Source organism: Anoplopoma fimbria, chromosome 12 (genome assembly GCF_027596085.1).
Source record: "Anoplopoma fimbria isolate UVic2021 breed Golden Eagle Sablefish chromosome 12, Afim_UVic_2022, whole genome shotgun sequence".
Lineage (NCBI taxonomy): Eukaryota > Metazoa > Chordata > Actinopteri > Perciformes > Anoplopomatidae > Anoplopoma > Anoplopoma fimbria.
In genome coordinates this window covers 5,783,661-5,806,551 of record NC_072460.1, presented here as the reverse complement: position 1 = coordinate 5,806,551, position 22,891 = coordinate 5,783,661, and the positions used below count along the sequence as shown (strand labels likewise).

The following is a 22,891-nucleotide window of genomic DNA, read 5'->3' as shown; positions in this document are numbered from 1 at the left end:
CAACGCTTCACTCTTAGTAGAAAATGGTCGATCTTCTGACAAGCAGTTGCTTAAGATGCAAGCGGTGTGAACACGTTAAGGGACACTGTTGTTGACACGGCGTCAGCGCTTGCTAGCAGTGCTTACTTTCACACATATACGACAAAAAAAGGAGAAGAACCGAAACAGACATTCACATACCTAGAACGTTACTGTCTAAAACTCTAAACTCTAAAAAGCTGTTGTTTCTAAAGGTCATAGAAAAGTGTCCGAGCTCACTGATGCAGAGCGACGCTACGGCAAAAAAGAGATACAGATATGGCCCTATCTTCCTTTAATATCCAGAAAAGTACCCTGCTTTTATTCTGGAAAATGCTCAACAGTTCAAAGGCGTGTTGCTTCTCCAGACATGTGTGTGTCTGTTGGTTTTTTTTTTTTGCTCATATTCCTCTTCCTCTGATTTCCCCAGCGTAGAAAAGCTTTCAGTTTTCTGTCATTGCCAGTCACAGCAGGCGGCGTGAACGTCCTTCATCTTGTATTCGTCCAGCTCTGTCACAAACTGTCTCTGCAGCTGAAAATGCTTGTTGAGCGTCAAAAGGTTTTCTTAAATCCCAGCGTGCACGAGGAATCCATCAGATGGACATAAAGATAGAAAAGTTGAAGTGCAATCCGCGGATCCATTTCGTCTGACTTACTGCACATGAATAAAATATCGATGCCGGTTTGAGCTCCTGCTTGTGTGTTTTTGTGTTTGCGTTTGCGTGTGTCACACCGTTTCCGGTAAGCAGAGGGCTTCCACAGCACTACTGGGTCCCTGGGCGACTCCGCCGATGACAAAGAGCATGTTGGCTGTTTGCAGGAGTGCAGAGGAGCAGCGGGCGGTGGGCATGGGCGCCACGTACTCCCAGCGCCGCTTCACCGGGTTGTAGCTCTCCACCGTGCCCAGCGGCGTCGGTTCATTACCTGTGAAATGAAAGAGGAACATGTTAATGACAGCAATTATGTTTTACATGCACCATCAGCCGGGTATTTCATTCAGTTTGGAAAACAGTTGCAAACATACAAATATTCATGGCTTGAATTTACTGTTTGAACTAGACAAAGCCAATTTAAACAAACAGATTTTAGATCCAAATTGAGCGTATTTATTTGAATGCATTTTTCAATATTCCTGATTACTGCTGACATTTGAAAGAGTGGGAAGTCAGACAACAGCTCATTCATTCATATGGATTCAGTTAAACAAGTCAGAGCGATGAATTCAATGGTGTTAAAACATTCAATAGTAATTACGTTCCGGTTGATCATAAGATTCAAATCTTCATGGCCATTTTTTTGCTTCCACAGTGGTCACACATACAACATTAAATGTGTCACTTCAACATTATGAGTGTGTATTCATGTCTCATTAACGACATGTCACCACCCACCCGCAACAAGCACGAATGATGCAGTTGCAGTTGTAACATGAACTACAATCACTGCCTCCCGGTGTTATGCCTCTGCTAACCAGTCATGTTGCAGTTTACATCCATGTCTGTCCAACATGTCATCACCTCATCATTTTATCTAACTAGACATTTATGTGACACTGTCACAATTAGGATATGAATTATTGAGTTACGGCCAAAAGCGTTTTTTGTGAGATCAGAGTGACCTTTGACCTTAAAATTTTTAATCAGTTCATCTTTGAGTCCAGGTGGAGGTTTGTGCCGCATTTAAAGCAGTCCCCTCCTGGCGTTCCTGAGGTATCTCGTTGGAATGGACTGGCAGCCAGAATTATTACCACATAATTCCTCCAGCCACGACTGTCGCCGGCGTGGAAACATAAAAAAATCCATGAATGCATAAATGTATCCATTTCATATTTAAATTAGGGCTTTAACAGTATTTGTTTTCATAATAATGTCCTATGATAATTAACAATTAACATACTGTAGGTCCATGATAGTGCAGCCAGACTTCTTCAGTCTGTGCTCATACACACACGCACACGCACACACACACACACACACACACACACACACACACACACACACACACACACACACACACACACACTCATTTATGGACACAGTTTGATAACTACCAATTTGAAACGGGTATACTGTGATCGAGGTAGACTTTTCAGCTTTGTGGCATTAATTATCTTCTATATGTTCCATAGTCAGGACATTTGAGATTCCTTATTTGGAATTGTTGTCTGCGACTTATTATCAACTATACCTGTCTGCTAACTCAGATATTTACCAAAGCAATAATGTCTGTTCAAGAAAAATGCTGTATTTTTCTTGTAAACCTCCGGGTTATTAAGAAAAGATTACTCTAAAACAGTTTAATTACTGTTCTTCCACGTCATTTAGAATTAAAATAGCAGTAACAGTTTTGAAAGCTTATTTAAGAGTGTGGCAGTAATATTATCTACCCATGTTGAGTCTCACTTGGTTCCTCTCCTCTCTGAGGTCTGCTGTCGCTCTGGCTCTCTTTCCCTCCCCCTCCCTCTCACCTCAGGTGCAACGCTCACTGTCATTATAAATCAGCCGACGCTAAGTTGTTGCCGTCGCCATGGAGACCCACATCACAGCGAGTCCCCGAATGATATGGACTGCAGGGTGAGTGGTGTTTGCGTGTGTGTCCGAGGAAGGCTATTATCATCGTTTTGTTGGAAGAACAAAGTGGCAGTGCCGTGTCGGCCTTTTCAAAGCAAGGAATGAGCCTCGGCTCATTTATCCTTTTTTTTTTTTTTTAAATGAAGACACACATGCGTACCCAAATCTGTGACACGCACACACACACGCACACGCACACGCACACACACACACACACACACACACACAGAAACAGCCACTCTTGGAGCTCAAAGGCTTCCTGTCGTTGCTTTGATTCACGGCCCACAGACGTCATGTCAATTCGCCTGCCGCTCATCCAGCCGCTCCTCTTGTCCTCCGTTCTGCTGCCTCTCTCTCCTCCTGACCTCCATTCCTCCTCTCCTCTTTACTTCCATCATTTTTTTGCAGTAATCCCTTTTGGCTTTTCTTGCCTTTCTCTGTTAAGCTCATTCTTTCCTGTCTTTTCTTTATTCAATTGCTCATCTTTCTTATTTCTTCTCTTCTTACCTATTTCAAGTCCTTTCTTAGAAACTATTTTCTTTTACTTTGACTTAACTCAGACTTATCTGTGCTCCTCATGCTCCATTCAGCCCAACTACTCTTTCACAATGTCCGCCTCTCTTACTCTCCCTTAGAGTCAAGCTAACATTTAGCTTCAACAGTGTTGGATCTCACCATCTGTTGATTGTGTGTTAAAGGAGTGATATTTATTGATACATTACTGTAGTTCACGAATCAGAATAATCTTTACTGCTCTTTTGTATGGAGAGATTCAAGATGTATTCTTGATTGAATTCTCATCTTGAAGGAAACTCACATACTATCACATGTTACATTGGAGTCTCAAGAGTCCAAGATCTATTAGAGGCCTGCTTGTATCAGTCAACCTGTAAAGCTGGGAACAGACTTTAAGATAATTGAAAGCTAGAATACTAAGATAGCCCACGCATAAGCAATTATCACTGAGAAAGACAGATTTTCCATTATGTTTTCAACACATGTAAACATATAGATATGTATGGTTGCAAGGCTGGGCAAGTCCTGTTGCAGCTGCTTAAAAATACAAAAAATCTGTATTTGTATTTTTGGGCATTTTCAGCTCTAATATCTATTTCGTCCTCTACCGTTTCTCTATTCTTCAGCGTTACCCTTTCAGAAGCTCACAAGTGTTTATTTTCTGTCTTTTCTGTTCACCTCTCTGTGACTTCCCGTTGCTTCTGTTTTCAGACTGTGACACAAGCACTTAAGGTCAAAAGGAAGCCACAGCAAACCTGCAGAGGAGTTTGTGGTAATGTTTCAAATGTACACAGCATCAATACCTGCCCCTCTTTACAGCAATTATCATATTTTAGCAGGTAATTCTCAGCACTCATCCTTGACCTCTTTACTTGCTTCCTCCTGTTCTTTGTGACTAATGTTTGTGTAGTAAAAGAAAGATATGTTTTCACTGGTCCAATGGCAGCTCAACATGGTCACCATGACTCATCACGGCATGGAAGGGGTAGCTATAAACACTGGTTAGAGACACAATAAGACAAAAATGTGATGGAAGTTGTCTATATATAGAAGATATGCATGTTATACTGATTTGAAAAGATAGTCTTCAACTTTCAGAATCTGTAAACCAGTTGTGTGTTGTCCAAACTGTGTCTTATCACCAAGCATTTAAACAATAAAGTCGTAAAGATTTAGCCACTTTGTAAAAATATGAGTAGGTTGTGTTCAAAGGATCCGGTATCGTTTTTTCGCGTGGCTACAATGACATGCTCTGTATTGCTGAAAACTTTCTAATGCATCTGAACAAACCTTACATCCACAAACACACAGCGGCCGAAACAAAGCAGTCAAACCTCACATTTTACCATCACACTGACATAAGTATTTCACCAAGGACTATGTGATCTTTGACAAAAACAGTAGAGTTGGCTACTTAAATGTCTGCAGCAATGATAAACATCCAGAGAGTCACAGATTTTGTCTTGGAGAGACAGACAGGCCGCCATATTGACTCTGACTGCAACTCTGCTCCAAGTGAGCCTTGCTCTCAGTACTTATAGATACAGCCCCCAGATGGAGACAGACAGCAACAAATGTGTTATTATTGTACTTCCCTGAGCCAGAGGGTTCTAATCATATCTGTTCCAGACGGATGGGCCTTTGCATTCTCTATTTATTCTCCTTATAGCATGGAGCTCTTCGGTAATATGTGAATATTGATCAGTATGCATTGTGTTTATTGCTTAATGTTTTTGGTGGATTTGTGTTATTTGCAACAATGCTATATGGAATGCAAATAGTGTTATGAAATAAAAGTCCCAGTAAATAGTCAACATGAAATCAGTAAACATTGCCAAAACATAAGAGACCACCTGAGAATATCTTTTAAAATTCTATCTTAAATGTTGTATTTTAGTGTAATCTCATCAAATGTATAGTAACAGTTAAAGTAGGAGAAGACATTCAGTTGCTTCATTATCTATACATCTTTGTTATAATGATATGATCTTGCCTTTAGATATTATACTACGCAAGGAAAAACAGCTAATTTTTTTCTTCCATTCACTCTGGAATGGATTCATATTCCTCAGCTTCTTACCTTTCATATGAGACCTGAAACATGCATTAGGTCTTGAAAACTTGAAACTCTAGAGTAGATTACTGCAATTCGTTATTATCAGGCTGCTCTAATAGGTCTCTTAAATCTCTACAGTTGATCCAGAATGCTGCAGCACGTGTTCTAACAAAAACTAAGAAAAGAGATCATATTACTCCAGTATTAGCTTCTCTGCACTGGCTCCCTGTTTAATCAAGAATAGAATTTAAAATTCTTCTACTCACCTACAAAGCTCTAACTGGCCAGGCACCGTCTTATCTTAAGGAACTTATAGTTCCATATTACCCAACTAGAAAGCTGCGTAAAGCTGAGTATATAAAAGTAGGATGGGAGCCAGAGCCTTCAGTTATCAGGCTCCTCTTCTGTCAGTCCGGGGGGCAGACACACTCACCACTTTTAAGAGCAGGCTTAAGACCTTCCTTTTTGATAGCGCTTATAGTTAGGGCTGGCTCAGGTTCGCCTTGGTCCAGCCCCTAGATATGCTGCTATATGCCTAGACAGCCGGGGGACTACCTAGGATACGCTGAGCTCCTCCCTCCTCTTCTCTCCCTCCATCTTTATGTATTAATCTCCTATTTATGCAAATTACTGACTTTGCTTCTTCCCCGGAGTCCTTGTACTTTCCCGCCTCGCAGGTTCCCAGGAATCGGGGGTTATATCTGGACTGTCATCGTGCCACCTGCTGTGGCCCTGCTGACACCCACTACTACTACCACTATCATTATTAGTCACATTACTATTATTATTCACTGTACCATTACGCATACTAGCTTTGCTTCCTGTTATTATATGAATCATTTATGTCATATACACTGAATGTGTTGTATCTCTGTTATGCTGTTCATTCTGTACACATGACATCTATTGCATTCTGTCCATCCTGGGAGAAGGATCCCTCCTCTGTCGTTCTCCCAGAGGTTTCTTCCTTTTTTCTCCCTGTTAAAGGGTTTTTTTTGGGGGAGTTTTTCCTGTGCCGATGTGAGGGAAGGACAGAGGATGTCGCATGTGTACAGATTGTAAAGCCCTCTGTGCTTTACCACATAAACTGAATTGAATTGAATTATTATTGTTTCATCTATTCTACTGTTCTATCATGGTTGAAATGTTTGCCTTAGTTTGTCTTGCTTTTGTTGGGTCTCACTGTTGAGCTTTCTGTTGTAATATTGCCTTGCTTTTGCCGTGCTTTGTCAGTCAACACACTTTGTAAACTGTTTTTAAAGGGCTATATTATTGTTTCTATTATTATAAAATAGGCTTTTGAAAGTATCATTCAGTATCATTAGCTGTGTCCCAATCCAGCGGCTGCAGCCTTCGGAGGACCCAGCCTTCGTGGTCTACGTCGGCCGGGTCCTTTGAATAACTACAATGTAGTTAATTCCAAACTAAAATTTATAAATTGTGTTTTGTGTTTCATTAGCCTGTCATACCATAATGTTATCTGTGAACGTTGCCATGGCACTTTGCATTGACGCAGAATCGCAAAATGACACAGAAGTTAGTTGCTGGCTCATTTTATTTATTTATTTTTTTGTTTAAGCCACATTATGAATCATTATATGTCTCTGTCATTGTGTTATTTCTGGCTTGAAGTTTAGGCACCTTTAATAATATAATCCAATGTAATAGGCTGAAAGAGGTGTCAAAGATGATGATGTAAATACACATTCAAAACATTGAGAGGCAGGAAGGAAACATAAAGTATATTTTAGTGCTGCATTTGCATATGCCTGTCTCTGTGTGTGTGTGTGTGTGTGTGTGTGTGTGTGTGTGTGTGTGTGTGTGTGTGTGTGTGTGTGTGTGTGTGTGTGTACGTTTCTGGCAAATCGGATAATGAAATGATATGGCTGTGCACATAATTGCACCTAAAATCTTTCTTTCTTCTGACGAGTTGCATCTAATTGCAATTAACACGCAGATATCAAGTTGCCGGGCGCTCATCATGAACTACAGACACGGTGGAGCACAAATACAGTGGCCATGAAGAAGAGATGGACTGATACAGGGTGTGTAGGTGGAGGTGTTCAAGTGTCACTCTTGTAAACACATCACGGAGAAGTGCACATGGACACAAATTGACAATCACTGAGTAGCTTCTTCATGTGGGTGACATTTTTTGAATGGTTTCAATGTTTTTTCGACCAACATACTTGAGCACAGAAGAGCTATGAGGGGGAAAAAAGCACTTCTGAAAGCCATACTTATAGGTTATGGCATCGGCTTGCATTCCCTATGTTACCTTCTGAATTTGTAATGTCATGTGCAGTATTTCGCTACCAAAAAAAACTTTCATACAAAAGAAGTACCTTATATAAGCGCTAACAATTAGAACACACTTATTTAAAGGGCAACGGCTATCATGAACATTAAGCTGGTCAGGCCAGCATGTTTGGTTGTGCCTGTATGGTGGATGCCATTTTATCCTTAAAGGTGCAGTCTTTAGGATTTGGCCCTCATCTAGTGCTGAGGTTGCAGATTGAAACCAGTTTAAATTCATCCTGTGTGCCAAGCGTGTAGGAGGAGTATGGTGGCCAACATCAAAACCTGGAAACCTGAATGGCCTTATCAAGAGCCAGTTATTGTAAGAGCAGCGTAGGTCATTTGGAGAATAGCCAAGGTCAGTGTGTGTGTGTAGTGGGAAGTGAGTGGTGAAGCAAGAGAGGGAGAGAGCTGCAGCGAATGTGCGTGAGTGAAAGAGTTGGCTGCCGGGCAGAAGCGAAAAAGCTTAGCGGTGAGGAGTTCAAGTGGAATGTACGGTGGAAGCTGCAGTTTGTGCAGAAAGACATGCTGCAGCTCTTAAAGACCAACACAGGTTTCCCCCGTTTTGTATTTTGGCCTTGGAAACTAAAACAATGTTGTTCCCCCTTGTCTTTTCCAAACACAGTCGTGAAGCTGAAGCAGGTTGGTTTGTTGTTCTGGGCTACTGTAGAAACATGGCGGCCGGCTACGGGAAGACGCCTGCTCCGCATCTGGATATAAACGGCTCATTTTAAGGTAACGAAAGCACAACGACTTGTATCATTTAGAACAAATCTGAGGAACCTGAAGATGGTGACACACACAGTTGCTTTGTTCAAAATATGACATCACACAATAACCCATTTTACTTATCCAGTCACTTCATGCTAGTATCCTCAGATTAGAACAAGCCTGTGAAAGGGTTGTATATGTTGGTTTGCCATGACAGGAGTCACCCAACACCTTGCAGTTTGTTTGACAGAACAAAGACCTTAACGTCTTTAAATATGGTCAGAACCTGTTTTTGATTCGATATCCAAAAAACGTCCAGGCTAATTGTCTTATTCTATCAGCATATTCCATAATGTATGTATACTACTGTTGTTATTGTTAGCATACTTGAAGGTTCTGCAAAATAGGAGACTGACCATGCAGGTAGCCTATTCATTTATGTTTTAGCCATTTATTAGGAGAATATTGCTGCCTAAAGATATATAACATCTCTAGTGGCCACCTCTAGACAATACTTTACAAACCCCACTACTGCTCTTAAAAATGCTGTTGGGTGTTAGTTAATTTATACACAGCATAATGCGTACATATGGAAAACGATGCAGGGACTACTCTAACCCTTCATCCTACCCTGTACTGTATACATTTAATTATTCATATGCCCCCAAGTCAAAAGGCAGAGGGTTGGGAATGTGTTATAAACCAGCTATGACTCACAAACCCAAAATATCCCCATGGATTAGATGGTGAGCCGGACTCACAGCTGACACTCGCATGGAGACAAAATACAACATATCTCCCTCTTTTCCTTTCACTCTCACTGTCATTTTCAATTTAGCAAACACATGGGCGCGCACACACACACACACACACACACACACACACACACACACACACACACACACACACACACACACACACACACACACACACACACACACACACACACAGCTGTAGACAGAGAAAAAAGTGTATTACGCCTACATGGGAGTGTGTAAAGAAACTATCCAACGAATAAGGTTTAAATGAATAAATCACTATGTAAAGGTGTGGCTTTTTTAAAACATCTCTATAACACTTGAAATGCAACAGATTGCACCTTAAATAATGCCTAAACTGCTTTAAATCTCTGAAATGGTCTCATATTATTCTACACTAGCTTAAAATTGAATTGATTTATATATTATATATTATATATATATATATATATATATAAAAACAAAAAAACAGCACGTATCGACTCTGATGGTAAAACGATTCCTATTCATTCTGTTGTACATCTAGCATGGCCACTGTTAGTGTGGGTATGTGCAGAGAGACACTCTTGCAGGAATACAAGGCTTTTGAATCTTCCAGACTACTACACATGTTTGTTGTGTGTGTGTATATATATATATCTGTAAAGTGTGTAATTTTGCTGATGCATGCAAGTGCACGGAAACGGAAATCAATATCTGCTTAACAAGCATGTCATCGAGGACAAAAGCTGACCTTTGATTCATTTGTAGCAATGCTCAGTCTCTCTTCACGCTATATTTACTTGTAGCTCGGTCGAGCAGAAAATATAAAGTTAATGGAAAATGAATTTGGTTGTCCTAGTGTCTGTGTGTGTGTGTGTGTGTGTGTGTGTGTGTGTGTGTGTGTGTGTGTGTGTGTGTGTGTGTGTGTGCGTGTGCGTGTGTGTGTGTGATGAATCACAGTTGCAGTGTTTGATTTGCTGTGGGCAGTGAAGTCGGCACTAATAACTTCCCTGTTTGTAAGTGGTGAGGCTTTTTATTATCAGATGAATCCAACTGTTTTGGGGTCATTTCTTAAATCAACAAAAAACACTAAGGAGCAAAATATTTAGAGTAACTTAGTGGTACCTAATGGTAGCACTACCGTTAGTTAGCTAATCTGCTAGTTTACAAGTTGACAGCCTGTCATCGACTATGCAAACTGTTAAATGATTTCTCACAGACCACAATGGCTGTCGGGTTTTTACTGTTAGTACTTATTAGAAAAAAGCAGTTCAATAGACATCATTTTCAAGGAAATTAAAAATGTAAAATTACTTATCGTTGTCTTATCATTAAAATGGCATTGAAGTGTGTCAGCTTCATCAACTGATATTATTCTAGTAGTTCTGAACTGAGCTGCTAGAAGTCTTAAGCTATCCTCAAAATCTAAAGAAAATGAACAGATAACAGAGTTGTGAACATTTTGAGGGGGATCTTGAAATCTGTCCTGTACAGCAACGCTGTTGTTGTTTCCCCCTTGTGAGTCTGTGTGTGTCATTGTGTCAGAATGTGGTCTCGGAGACACCTACTGTAGGTGGAACTACCACAGAGATGGTTTTGAGGACTTTGGCAGGTGTTTACATGTCTGTCTGTGCACAGATTTTATCCGGTGTTAGCGACACAACTGTGCAAGATGCCGCCACAAAAAAAAAACGAGGTCGAGGATGTGTGTGGTCTGAGCAAGGGCACCGGAAGTTTTGATATTAAAAAAAGACAACTAAACTTTAAGAAAGAAAACGCAGCAGGTTGACAATGTTTCCTCTTTGTTGTTGAGGACAGTACTGTTGCTTCTTCACTGTTTACCCTCTTCCAGTGATAAGCTAGCGAGGATGAATTGCTATGGAAAACTAGCATACTGACATTTTTCCAAAAGTCACGTGACCGGTGCCCTAAAGGTTGTAGTGGCCTGTCAAGAGGCTCCCAATTAAAGAAGTCATTGAGTTAAGGAATGGGAAATGCACAATCCAGCCTTTTTGGAGCTTGTCAATACTAGAGATTAAATATCAGGATTTCTAGGCCTTTGCAACATTGATTTTTACTTTTTTTTTTTTACTTACCTCCAGAGTAGTGGAGAATAACATGAAAAAAGTTTAACAATCAGTGTCATTCTAGAAGGTTTTCCTTCAAATCACATGCTAGAGTCAGAAAGTATCACATTGTTTTGCTCCTGCTGAGGTGAAACACTTAACCTGAACACTGATCAGATTACTCTAATACATCACACAGCCCATTGTAAGGTTTTGTCCATTAACAGACAAAAGGGTGCTGCAACATTGGAAATCAATCACAGGATGACCCGGTCTGTTGTTCTGTTTCGATTCCCTCTCTTTTTCTTTTTGGGTCAAAGCACAGCGCTGTATCTAATGGACAGAAAATAACACAGGAACGAGGTATAGGAAGGGAGGTGCTGACCTAGACCACCGGCTGCAATCACCCTTCCTCCCAGGCATCCTGCCACAAAGTCGGCCCTCTTCTCCCTCATCCTGGACGTTCGGCTGGGTTTGATCCAGATACCTGCCAGAGGTGAGAGGACACGAGATACTGTCAGTCAACTCGGACCAGAGCAGTCAACCACAACAGAAAACAGAAGTCCCCCATTACCAAAGCATTTTAAAGAGGAGCACAAAAACAGCTGATTACCAAACAGTAGCTTTATAACATTATTAAACATTGAATTCCAAAACCAAATGGGCATTCATCTGCTGCTGTAAAGCCTGAACCCTTCTGGTTTCAGGCTTTTCACCCACATGAGCATTAATGAGGTCCAGCACTGATGTTGGGTGATCAGGGCCGGCTTAGAGTCGGTGCTCCAGTTCATCTCAAGAGGTGTTTGTGGCGACTGTGGCGTAGTGGAGAGCAGGGTAGTTCTCCAGTCAGAGGATCGGTGGTTCGATACCCGGCTTCGGAAGTCGATGTGTCCTTGGGCAAGACACTTAACCTCAAGTTGCTCCTGAAGGATTTGCCATCGGTGTGTAAGTCGCTTTGGATAAAAGCGTCTGCTAAATGACTGTAATGTAATGTAATGTGTTTGATGTGGCCGAGGTCAGAGTTTCTTTTTTTTCTTGTTAAATGTATTCATTCATTCATTGTCAAGTTTAACATTTGGCTGACAAATGTGTTTTTGTTTTTTACAAAATAAGCTGAATCCAACAAGAACAATACCAAACAGTGATTCCAAAAAAATATATATTCATGAGAGACAGATTAAAATGATAATAAAAAATACTCAAAAAAGACATATTGACCAAAGTTATCACTGTGTGTTGTAGCATCAAGATGGCCCTTTGTTCGAGCCAAAGACCCAAACCGTTAAAAGCAGAAACCCAAACTGTGAAAAAGCAGCCTGAGACCAAAAGTACACCCAAGCACTCTGATCCAGCAAACTGCCTCATATTTTGGGTGCCCGGTTATGGCTGAATGCTCACGGGGCTCTCGTGGTTGTGTGGACTTAAGCTTTCTTAAAACACCTTTAATTACCTGTTCTATACTGCCATTGACTGCCTGCTGACTTTTCACTTCCTACTCTTAACCTCGTCTCTACAGCTCCCAGAATATAAAGAGTTCACAATCCCTGCTTTGCCTGTATTAGTCTTTGTTTTTGGACACAACCTAAAATAATGACAAATCAACAGGATGCGAATAACAGAGAAGGTCACTGCTAAGCACAGAGAGAAAAATAAATGGAACATAAAATACGTTGTCTATTTCACAAAAGGCAGAAATGTGTCCTTGGTTTCATTGGCAAACTTAAAAAGTGTACATAAAAACACATCATGTCACATCCAGACATGAAATAGAGAAATAAATGGAGTTCATCTGTATTTGACAGCACAACAAGGTCTGCCTCAGGACCTCCCTCACTCTCCACACTCCCTCCTCCTTTTGTTTTTGGCTTGAACCCCACTACCCAACAGCAGATTACATTTGGGACAGTGATACGCAGTGACACATCACCCTTTCGCACTCCTCCGCGTCTGTGCTGCAGTGATCATCAGCAAGGGACATGAGCTGCAAAATATAGGAAAATGCAACAAAATACACCACAGAACAAGTAATAAAAAAATGTGCTGCGTAGACGTAATGCAAATGAATGCAGAATGCTACAAATGATCAGATATTTAGTACCCATAAGCAGTAGTTTTTCTTCCCTGCAATGCTGCAGCTTAAAAGTCTCAGATTGTAGTTAATCATTCGTGGTTAATAAGTATGGATTTTGAAAGATGACGGGGGCCTTTCCGCCCCCCCCCTCATCACATGTGGAAATCAGGCCCAACAGGACTGAGTGTTGTAGGATTGAACAGCTTTCCTGAAATGAGTCTTTGTTTTTATCAGATCTAGACAAACCAGAAATGATGTCTCCAGGCGTGCTGTCGGGCTGTTCCTGTCCACTGAGCTGAATGATAAAGTGCTACCCATCTAACCTTAGCGTGTAGCATGCTAACATTAGCATTAATATTGTGTCATGTATTATAAAGACCTCATCTCTGGTTCTGCTGCATCTTTTTTGTCAATCAGACAATAAGATAGAATTGCAATGCTAAATCGATGCACTGCTCCTTTTGATCAGCACTAACACCAGGCACGGCTGGGGTTGATGGGGATGTTTTTGCAGGCATTAAGACTTAACCCAAAGTACATTTTGACCTCATGATGGCTCTAGAGGAGAGGTCAGGGGGTCCTACCTTGCACGGCAGCTTGATTCTCGCGATGTCAGGAGATCATGCGAGAATCCCGGGTCACATATCACACGAAAATCCTGTCAGGCTTCTACTTCAGGCTAGCTAGTGGCAGCTATGGCCGTGGCTTAGGTGTGCGCCAAACGACACAGAGAGGGGATGGCTGTTAAAACAATGGTGGCTCCTAAAGAGCTTAGCGTAGATGATGCAATGGCATCAGCTCCATCGGAACAGGAGAGTATTTTTCTTCACTGAAAGAAGAGCACAAAATCCCAGAGGCACTCTAAAGAAAATAGTGGAGGACATTGCTGGGGGTTAGAGGGATTTCTACTCTTTTCTCCCTGCCACCATAAGCAGCATGATGGAGGTATTGATCAGTGGAAAGATGGATCGGTGAACTAGTGAATTGTAATTTGGTGGCGTCAGGAGCTTAGTTTCACATTGTCTCACAGGTGCAGGGCACTAAATGGTCACCAGAGAGCAGTTATCTCACCCAACAGAGAGATGTGTGTTTGTAAGTGCACTTCTGCTGAAGCCAAGTCTCCCAGCACTGGGAAACCAAACGGACTGACAATTTCCTCTTTGCACCAACCACTGAGCGCGACACTGGCCACAGAAAAAGCACCAATTACCAATACTTTTACAAAAATGTAGTTTTAAAAGGCGGGTGCTGTTTTCTGAACTTGCATGCATACATATTGCAGATACTGTTCCGTTACAACAATATCTGAACCACTGTTAAAAATTGCCCGAGAGAATTCAAAGAAAAAGACACTTTGGTGTAAAAATGATTCTTTCTGTTAGTCAGCAATAATGACGGAGAAGCCTAGCGGGATACATAGAATATGCACTAATAAAAATGACGGGATCGACACATTATCAAAGATTTTCAGAAATTAGAGACAGTTAGTAAATTTGTTTCCTGCACACAATGACAGAGAGGGGAGAGGAGAGGACACAAGAGGACAGAGGAGAAGAGAGGGAAAGACAGGAGAGGAAAGGAGAGGAGAGGAGAGGAGAGGAGACAAGAGGAGAGGGGATGACAGATGAGTGGAGAGATAAGGAGAGGTGACGAGGAGAGGAGTTGAGAGGAGAGGAAAGGAAAGGAGACGAGAGGAGTAAAGAGGACAGAGGAGACGAGAGGAGTAAAGAGGACAGAGGAGACGGTAGAGGAGTAGAGAGGACAGAGGAGAGGAGAAGAGAGAGGCTGGACAGAGGAGAGAAGAAGAGAGGACAGAGGAGAGGAGAAGAGAGAGGCTGGACAGAGGAGAGAAGAAGAGAGGACAGAGGAAAAGGAAAGGAGAGGATAGAGGAGAGGAAAAGAGAGGGCCGAGGAAAAGAAAGAGGAGAGGACAGAGGAGAGGACAGAGGAGAGGAGAGGCGTATCTGTGAGATAACACAAATGGGTATCAGAGCTGCTGTAGTGCTGGCTGTAGGGAAAGCAGCTAAATGGTAATCTCTGAGTGAGAGGAGGGGAAGGCAGAGCCACCAGCAGCTCACTCACAGATATGCCGGCTGCAACAGATCAGCTATTCAGCCGTGGAAAATGGAAGGGCCAGATAACATGCAAATGTGGTGCAGATATACGGGAGGAGTGAGGAGTTGAGTTTTCAAACAGGAATGCAGGCTTCTTCTCACCGGCGCTGGTTTTAGATAAATTTGCAGAAATGGCCATGACAGTGTTGTTGTCTGTGCTCAGTGCAGCCTCTGCACTTCTCTGATTGACTGATAATGTGTGTGTGTTTATTAGTTAATGTTTATTTTCACATGAACAAGCATATATAGCGTGCACAGTTGCCACATACTATAGCATATACAGCCTACGGTAGATTCCAAGTCCATGAAAATACACAACCAAAATAAAATAATTTAAGATGTGGGTATTGATAAGCTATTGATACATTATCGGTTCTTTTATTGGTACTTTTTAACGTTTTGGTGTATAGGCTAATATACTATCACATGTCCTCTGCTCTCTCTGTCGGGGCTGAGCTCCTCCAACTACACACACACATAGACACAAACACACACATTGGAAGCAAGTCAGTGAGCATGGAGGAAATGAACCATTTGAAGATGCTACTGTGCAATAGTACATACAAAAGTAAAAAGCCAATATTTTCGCAATAGAATGGTTCAACAAGCATGGATATGTAAACAAAATAATTTCTTTTGAAAAATAATATATGTATTTTAAAATAAATTATTTAGTTATTAAAAATAACCTTTTAATGAGAATCGATAAAGAACCGATAAGGAGTGCCGATAACAGTAGTAATATGGATAAAATCCTAATGATACCCAACCCTAGTTAGTAAGACCAAGACATTTTACTTTTTAAACCGGTGAAATACATCGTCCATTAAACAGTGCTGCTCCATAAAATAATCCTGTAGTTCACTTATTTATAAACTGTAGAAAGGTGGGCCAAAGACAGAACCCTGAGGCATTCCTGTTTAGAGTGCCAGCATACCTCGACCTAAATCTTTGAACTTTGCCCTTAGGCCTTCTTTCTTTGAGTAAATTCTTCTGTCACTTCCCATGTGTACAAAAGATTACAATACTACAAACGTCTTCAAGGAGAGACTTAAAGTGTACACTGTCATCCAAATATTTAAATGATTATTGCGTCTCGTGTCTTTCTGTGAAAATCAGCTTTTCACCCTGCCTTCCAGTGTGGCCATTTAGAACAGCAACAAGCACTTTAGCTTGAAGAAATAGTCGGTTGTCACTTTCTACAAACCTCAGCCCTCACTGTCTACAAAAGAGGACACCTCATGATGACAACGCTCTAAGTTACAAAGAGCAGACTGAACTGTTGTAGAGTTTTATCAGAATGGTTACATTTGAAGAGTTTATAAATGTGGAAAAAGCTATGATACAGCCATAGTGCTTTTACATGTCCTTTTAATATCCAGAAAAACTGCCTCGGCCACATCAACTCTATCAAATGAGAAAGTAAGAGAGAAATGTTGTGTGCTTTTCACATGTGTATTCTGACACACAGCCTCTCCCGGAGCTTGTCAAGCAGAAAGCTACCAAGAGACAGAGCGAACCCACCTCTCATACAAAAAGGAAACATCCTGTGCAACATTTTCTCACTACGGCATCAACCTATTAAGAGGACAACTGAGCCGCTTTGAGGAAGGAATGCTGCCATTCATCAGCACAAATGGTTCTTTCTTTTGCCCTGGGCAACTAAAAGGAATGATCCAATCCAATTGGCTGCACACACAGACAGATTAGCGCACACACACACACACACACACACACACACACACACACACACACACACACACACACACACACACACACACACACACACACACACACACACACACACACACACACACACACACACACACACACACGCCGTGAGTTGAGTGGTGTAGGGCAGATCTGTGTCTGGTGGACTCAGCTGGAGGAGAGGAGAGTGTTATTTAAAGCTCAGAATCAATCCCCTTCCCTCTCCTGTTTCGCCCTCCCATACACCAGCACTTCACTCTATGCCTATCGCCGAGCTCAATAAGACAAACACACATTCAAGAGATTGAACACACACACACACACACACACACACACACACACACACACACACACACACACACACACACACACACACACACACACACACACACACACACACACACACACACACACACACACACGTTGAAACAAAAGCATTCAAACAGATGCACATGCACACCAAGACACAAATGAGTAGATTCTAAAAGTATGTAGGCAGATGTGGACACTTTTATATGCACAATGTCACCCATGCATAGAAAAAAATCTTTCACTCTCTGTGAGCACACTTGCACATGCACAGGCAACATCCACTCACTGAAAGAATACAGTTACACCCCAACTACCCCCAATTCCAAATGTCATCACATTAAAGCCAAAGTGCAGCAACTAAAAACTACTGTTACTTATTGCAACAAATAAAAGTATTATGCCGTGCAAATGTGTCATTTCATTGCATTGCATTTTTTACTGCAGTCTCTTACTCGGAAAAAGCGGTCGCGGAAGTATTCAGATCCTTTAAGAAAAAGCAACAATACTCCAATAATCCATTACAGGAGGCATCCAAAATGTTCGGAAGGTAAAATAATGTGAAAATTATGAGCAAAATGTACTTAAAATATTACATTTAAAAACACTCAATTCAAAAAGTATTCCCTGAGAGTCTTATATCATATCGACTATTGTATATTGTTTCATTTCATGTTTGTATTACTTGAACAAAAGAATGTGCAAGTGGGATTTTGCTGTTGTAAGTTGTTGACATAGTTCTAATAAGTAGTTTATATGCTGTTGGGTAGTTTGATCTAAAACACACTGTGGAGTAGAAGTATGAAGTAGCATGAATTTGAAGGGCTTTAGAAAAGCACCTTGAATTTGTACCCACTGCACCTAGTTACCTTCACCACTTCCATTCACTGTTTGTACTTATACCTAAGCAAATAAAGCCCTTTCATTCATATATAACCAACATATAAGTGAGAGCAAGGCGCGCAGGGCTGCCTCTGAGGAGTTCAGGTGACGGAGAATAAAGAGCAACATGATGCATGAAGGTCTGGGTGGGTGGATGGGTCAAACAAACACAGGACTTTCGCCCAGGAGAGCGTTACTTGTCGTCCATGTGAAACAAAAAGTCAACCTTGACTTATTTCACCTTACTTTTGTTACGCTAGGTACATAACAAATGCTTAATTTACATAACAACAAAGTTATTTTAACCTAAACCACAATCTTTTCAAGACCAAGTACTTTTGTTGTCCAAACAGGTAGCTACACGGTTAATCAGCAAAATTGAGATACACTCAATACAGTTTCTTATCTTAAACGAACCAGTTCAAACAACTAGAGACTTGAAAGAACACCCTTCTTATCCATCCATTATCTGTAGCCACTTATCCTGTTCAGGGTCACAGGGGGGGGCTGGAGCCTGTCCCACCTGACATTGGGCGAAGGCAGGGTTCAACCTGGACAGGTCGCCAGACTATCTCAGGGCCGACACGTAGAGACAGACAACCAATCACACATACGGTCAATTTAGAGTAGTCAATTAATCTAGGCTGCATGCTTATCGAATGTGGGAAGACCCACGCTGACACAAGGGGAACGTGCAAAATCCACACAGAAGGGCAGTCCAGCTCCGGAATCGAACCCAGGCCCACTTTAACTGTGGGGTAACAGTGTTAGCCACCACACCACTGTGCATAGCTAAAAATAGAACATCTATCATTTGGAAATAAAAGCTGCCATGAAGATAACCTTTATAATGAAAAGCTATCTGGTGAAGCTTGCCCCTATTACAGAACACATATCCATCTTACATCTCGTAAATTCCATTTGTGAAAAATTCCAACCAAGCTGATTTGAAAAATGATCCACTTTAAGAGGATACAATTTCACATTATCTAACCTGGAATGCAATATATAACCGTTTAGGTATTCCACAACCACCCAGACACACTCAACACTTCACGCAACACATCACAGCATCTGAATCATCGCTGAAATGTGTTGGCAGAATGAAGAGAAATTACCTTAATATCTCCAAGGTGCTGAAAAATAAGCATGTTGTGCAACACACTCAACTGAGATACATCAAGGTCTACAATGTGTATGGTAGACCCAGCTGACTACATGTGGTCGAGCACATCTGCATCTGTTGTCTGAGAAGGCTGCTGGTGAATCCACAGCGACCTGTACAGGCAGGTGGGATGAGATTTCATCGGTGTGATGTAGAAAGGCGTGAGCTGCTTCTGAGGTTCTGGCAGTCATTCAGACAGCAACAAGCCAGCTGAAACCACACTGAATGCTGCGGCATACAAGCTGCTGCTGATAATGAACTGATACAGGCTGTCGTGCAGGAAAAGAAGAAGTAATGCAGTGTTTCAAATTCCAGTCAGATTGCTGCAAGCGGAGCAGGGCTGCATATCAATTGGCAAAACTAATGCATCTGTATCAGAGGAATGCAGATGCAGAGGAATGCAGGTTTTTCTTCACCATTCAGTTCCTCCACTGTTTGATACTGCACATGATGAGTGTTCAATAGTTGGTTGTACCATATTGAGCCATCTCTATGTCAAAAAAAAAATATATATACACGTTATATAGATATATTTGACATATATATGCATTCAGTTCAATGAAATATATATATTTTTTGAATCTATAATAATAGTTAACTGATAAGTTCTAATCTAACAAATCTTATAACACATGACTTATATTTTTCTAATACATTTAAATTGTTTTACATACATTCACATAAGTAAGACTTTATGATTGTAAAAAATGTGTTAAGTCAAATATTTTTTTGAGACATACATGATGTATTCTGTATCTTGTGAGGGTTCCTAGGCTGATTTAAAAAATAAAAAAGAACCTCTGGGTTTATCGGTCCGTCGGTCCACCACTTTGGTCCAGACTGTAATTTATCAACAACTTTTAGAATAGAATTAAAAAGGGCAACACCCGTTAAACAATACTGTTTTCCATGAAGACACTCGAGTTTTGTTGAGGACTGGAAGCGGGGATGGAATTTGACGAGGCGGATGCCTTGTAATATTCTACGCAGGAAAAACCGCCGATGACATTCCATGACTTGAGTTTCTATTTAATACATCATCGGTTGAAAATTTTAATTTCTCCAATTTTACATCCTAAAACTTTACTTAATGACCAAATACCTGCACAAATAATGACATCTCCATCAGCCTCAGCTGGGTTTAGTGGTAATTAGCAAATGTTAGCATGCTAGCATGCTTTACTGGGATGGTCAATATGGTAAATATGACTCCCCATAGGTACTAAAAACTGTTAAGAAATACATTTGTCCACATTTTTCTCTCTTTCTCCTTCCAAACTATTTTTGTCCGCCTGTCCTTTCTCCACCTAACCAGGTTTTCTGCTGGAGCAACACAAAGCCTTTGGAGGGCTCAGTCCCTCTCTGCATCTCTTTATCTGGATCTCTGATAGTGAGTATTTATTCCCCAACTGGATTTGCATCCTGGAAGGACAGATAATCACATCCACTCACAGAGCCCCCCCCAAAAAAACACCACCACCACCACACACACACTAGTGAATCTACTACAGCTTGCAGCACTTTCTGCAATGCAGGGTTTGATTAATAGCGCTCAACTATTGATTACAAGATCAATGCACTAATCCACGTCTTATGAGGATTGAGGGGATGTGCAAAGCAATCGGGAAAAACAATGCACCATACAGCAAACGTCCTGCGAGAGATAAGAGTTTTTGTTCATTCATAACATGAAGTATGCACGAGTTCAGTACATCGGACAGCTCCACCAACAGAGGGACGACAGCTGCCTGAGCTGAATGAGGATCTGATGAATGAGGGGAGTTATTACCCAACTCATTTTGGAGATGATCCTGGACAAAACCGATTATTGCGGCTCAGTCTGATCCAGCGGGGCTTTAAGGGGCAAAGTGGTGGAGGGGCAGAAAATGCAAACTGCAAGTCTCTACTACGGACATTAATGAGTTTCCTCTGCCTCTCAGCAATCCTATAAATATTCATGCTCAGTGCGTGGGCATGAACGTAAGTGTGGGCTCTAATGAGTTGGACTTTTACGGCCATACCCTGACATCTCTGAACTACTGACAGATATATCAATGTTCCGCTCTGATTCTTAGAAATTCCCCTTTTGCTCAGGTGGTTGGTGTGTGGAGACAAAAATAAAGCATACTCTGAATGACCTTCCAGTATGCAAACATGTAGAAAACAATCGATCAGTCAGCCAGCTGCTGGACGGCATGTGAACATTCGCCCACTGAAAGCAGAGCGCAAGTGGATGCACTCATCAACCACGCCTACGTGAAGATGAAGAGCACTCATCCAGAAACCTTGTGGGTGCTAGAGATTGCTCAATCTTGGACTCTAAAAAGACTTCATTGCAGCAGGTAGTGAGAGGACGGTACGTAACAGAGCAACTGCAAGTTCATCACGTCTCAATGCGTGTGACTCAACCGATGGCGGATCTAGAATCGTTTGAGTTGGAAAGGCCAGAATGTGGCAAGGATTCAGAGAATTAAAAATGTAAAGCCCCTGGTTCTTGGCAATAATAAGCTGTACATTTATTAATAGTTGAATTGAAATGAATGCAAATATGTTCATATGTGGAATAACATCAACACATAACTAATATTTTTAACTCCAAATAAAATACAGCAGAGCAAATCAGATCTGACTAAACAGCTGTTCTCTTTAGCATGGAACTTGTTTTGGTAGCAACTCGGTCGTGGTTCCAAGCGAGCTTAGTCGGTATCAAAAGGTGGAGTGAGAGCAATGTAGACCACTGATTGGTCAGAGAGAGCAGCAGGACATCCTGCACAAACAATTTTTAAAAATCACATTCACTTTTTATTTTAAGCCCTCTAAACTGTGCCGCTGTTAATTGACGGGGTGCAGCCATTCCTCTGTTTGGTTGCCAATAAAAGGATCCAGCAAGAGCTGGGTTTGGTTTAAGATGATGTCACGGCAGTTTCGTGTGTTGTTGCTATGACGATCGGCTCAGGTTTCCACCTACACTGACAGGGTACTTATCTGCTATGGAAAATTAAATTGAAGAAAAGCACTTGGCACCAAAATTAAGTCGAGTAGAATCGAGTGCCAAACCATGCAGCGGAAGTGAGGCATATCATTTATAGGCATAGTGGTGTGGAGGTCAACCTAGCTGATATCTGCAGGGTTAAGGAACTCGACAGGTTGTCGGTTGTCAGGATCCATAAGGTCATTGTTTTAGCTTGCATACAAAAAATGACTATTTTTCAAAGAATGTTTTCACAATGAGATCGAGACTACAAAAAACAGTCAAGGGAGCTCCATCAAGGGTCACAAGCTGTGGATCCGCTCTCTTTCACTGCCACCTCTTGACTATCACCTTTCTGCACGGCGCTGCCTGGTAAAAGGGATCAAAAGAGTGAAGCAAAACATACTGAAAGGAAAGAGCTTAGTGAGAGCGCGCAGCTTCCAAAACAGCAGGGGAAAAAAAAAAAAGTGTAGTAAAGAATGTAACATTCAATATCCGAACATCAAATCTTGAAATCTGCTCGTAGAGTAGCAGAGAGATGACACAGAGTGGAGGCTGTAAACATGAGAGAGATGATTCAGAGAGGGGAAAACTACAACAGGTTTTGATTTTTGGAAGGTCTGGCAGCGGCTGAGTCCAGCCGGGGCTGGTTGTTGCATGTCATACACTTCTCTTTCTGTATCTCTGCTGTCAC

General features: G+C 41.4%; 1 protein-coding gene across 1 annotated transcript in view; it reads right to left on the bottom strand.

The window, feature by feature from the left end:
- Positions 1-745: 745 nt before the first annotated feature.
- Positions 746-22,891, bottom strand: part of LOC129100178 (kelch domain-containing protein 8B-like) — a 122,070-nt gene continuing 99,924 nt past the window's right edge. The window contains exons 4-5 of the mRNA XM_054609740.1: positions 11,361-11,462; positions 746-942 (exon numbers count right to left, since the gene is read on the bottom strand). Of these exons, the coding sequence (XP_054465715.1) occupies positions 746-942; positions 11,361-11,462 (299 nt within the window). The remainder of the gene's footprint in view (positions 943-11,360; positions 11,463-22,891) is intronic.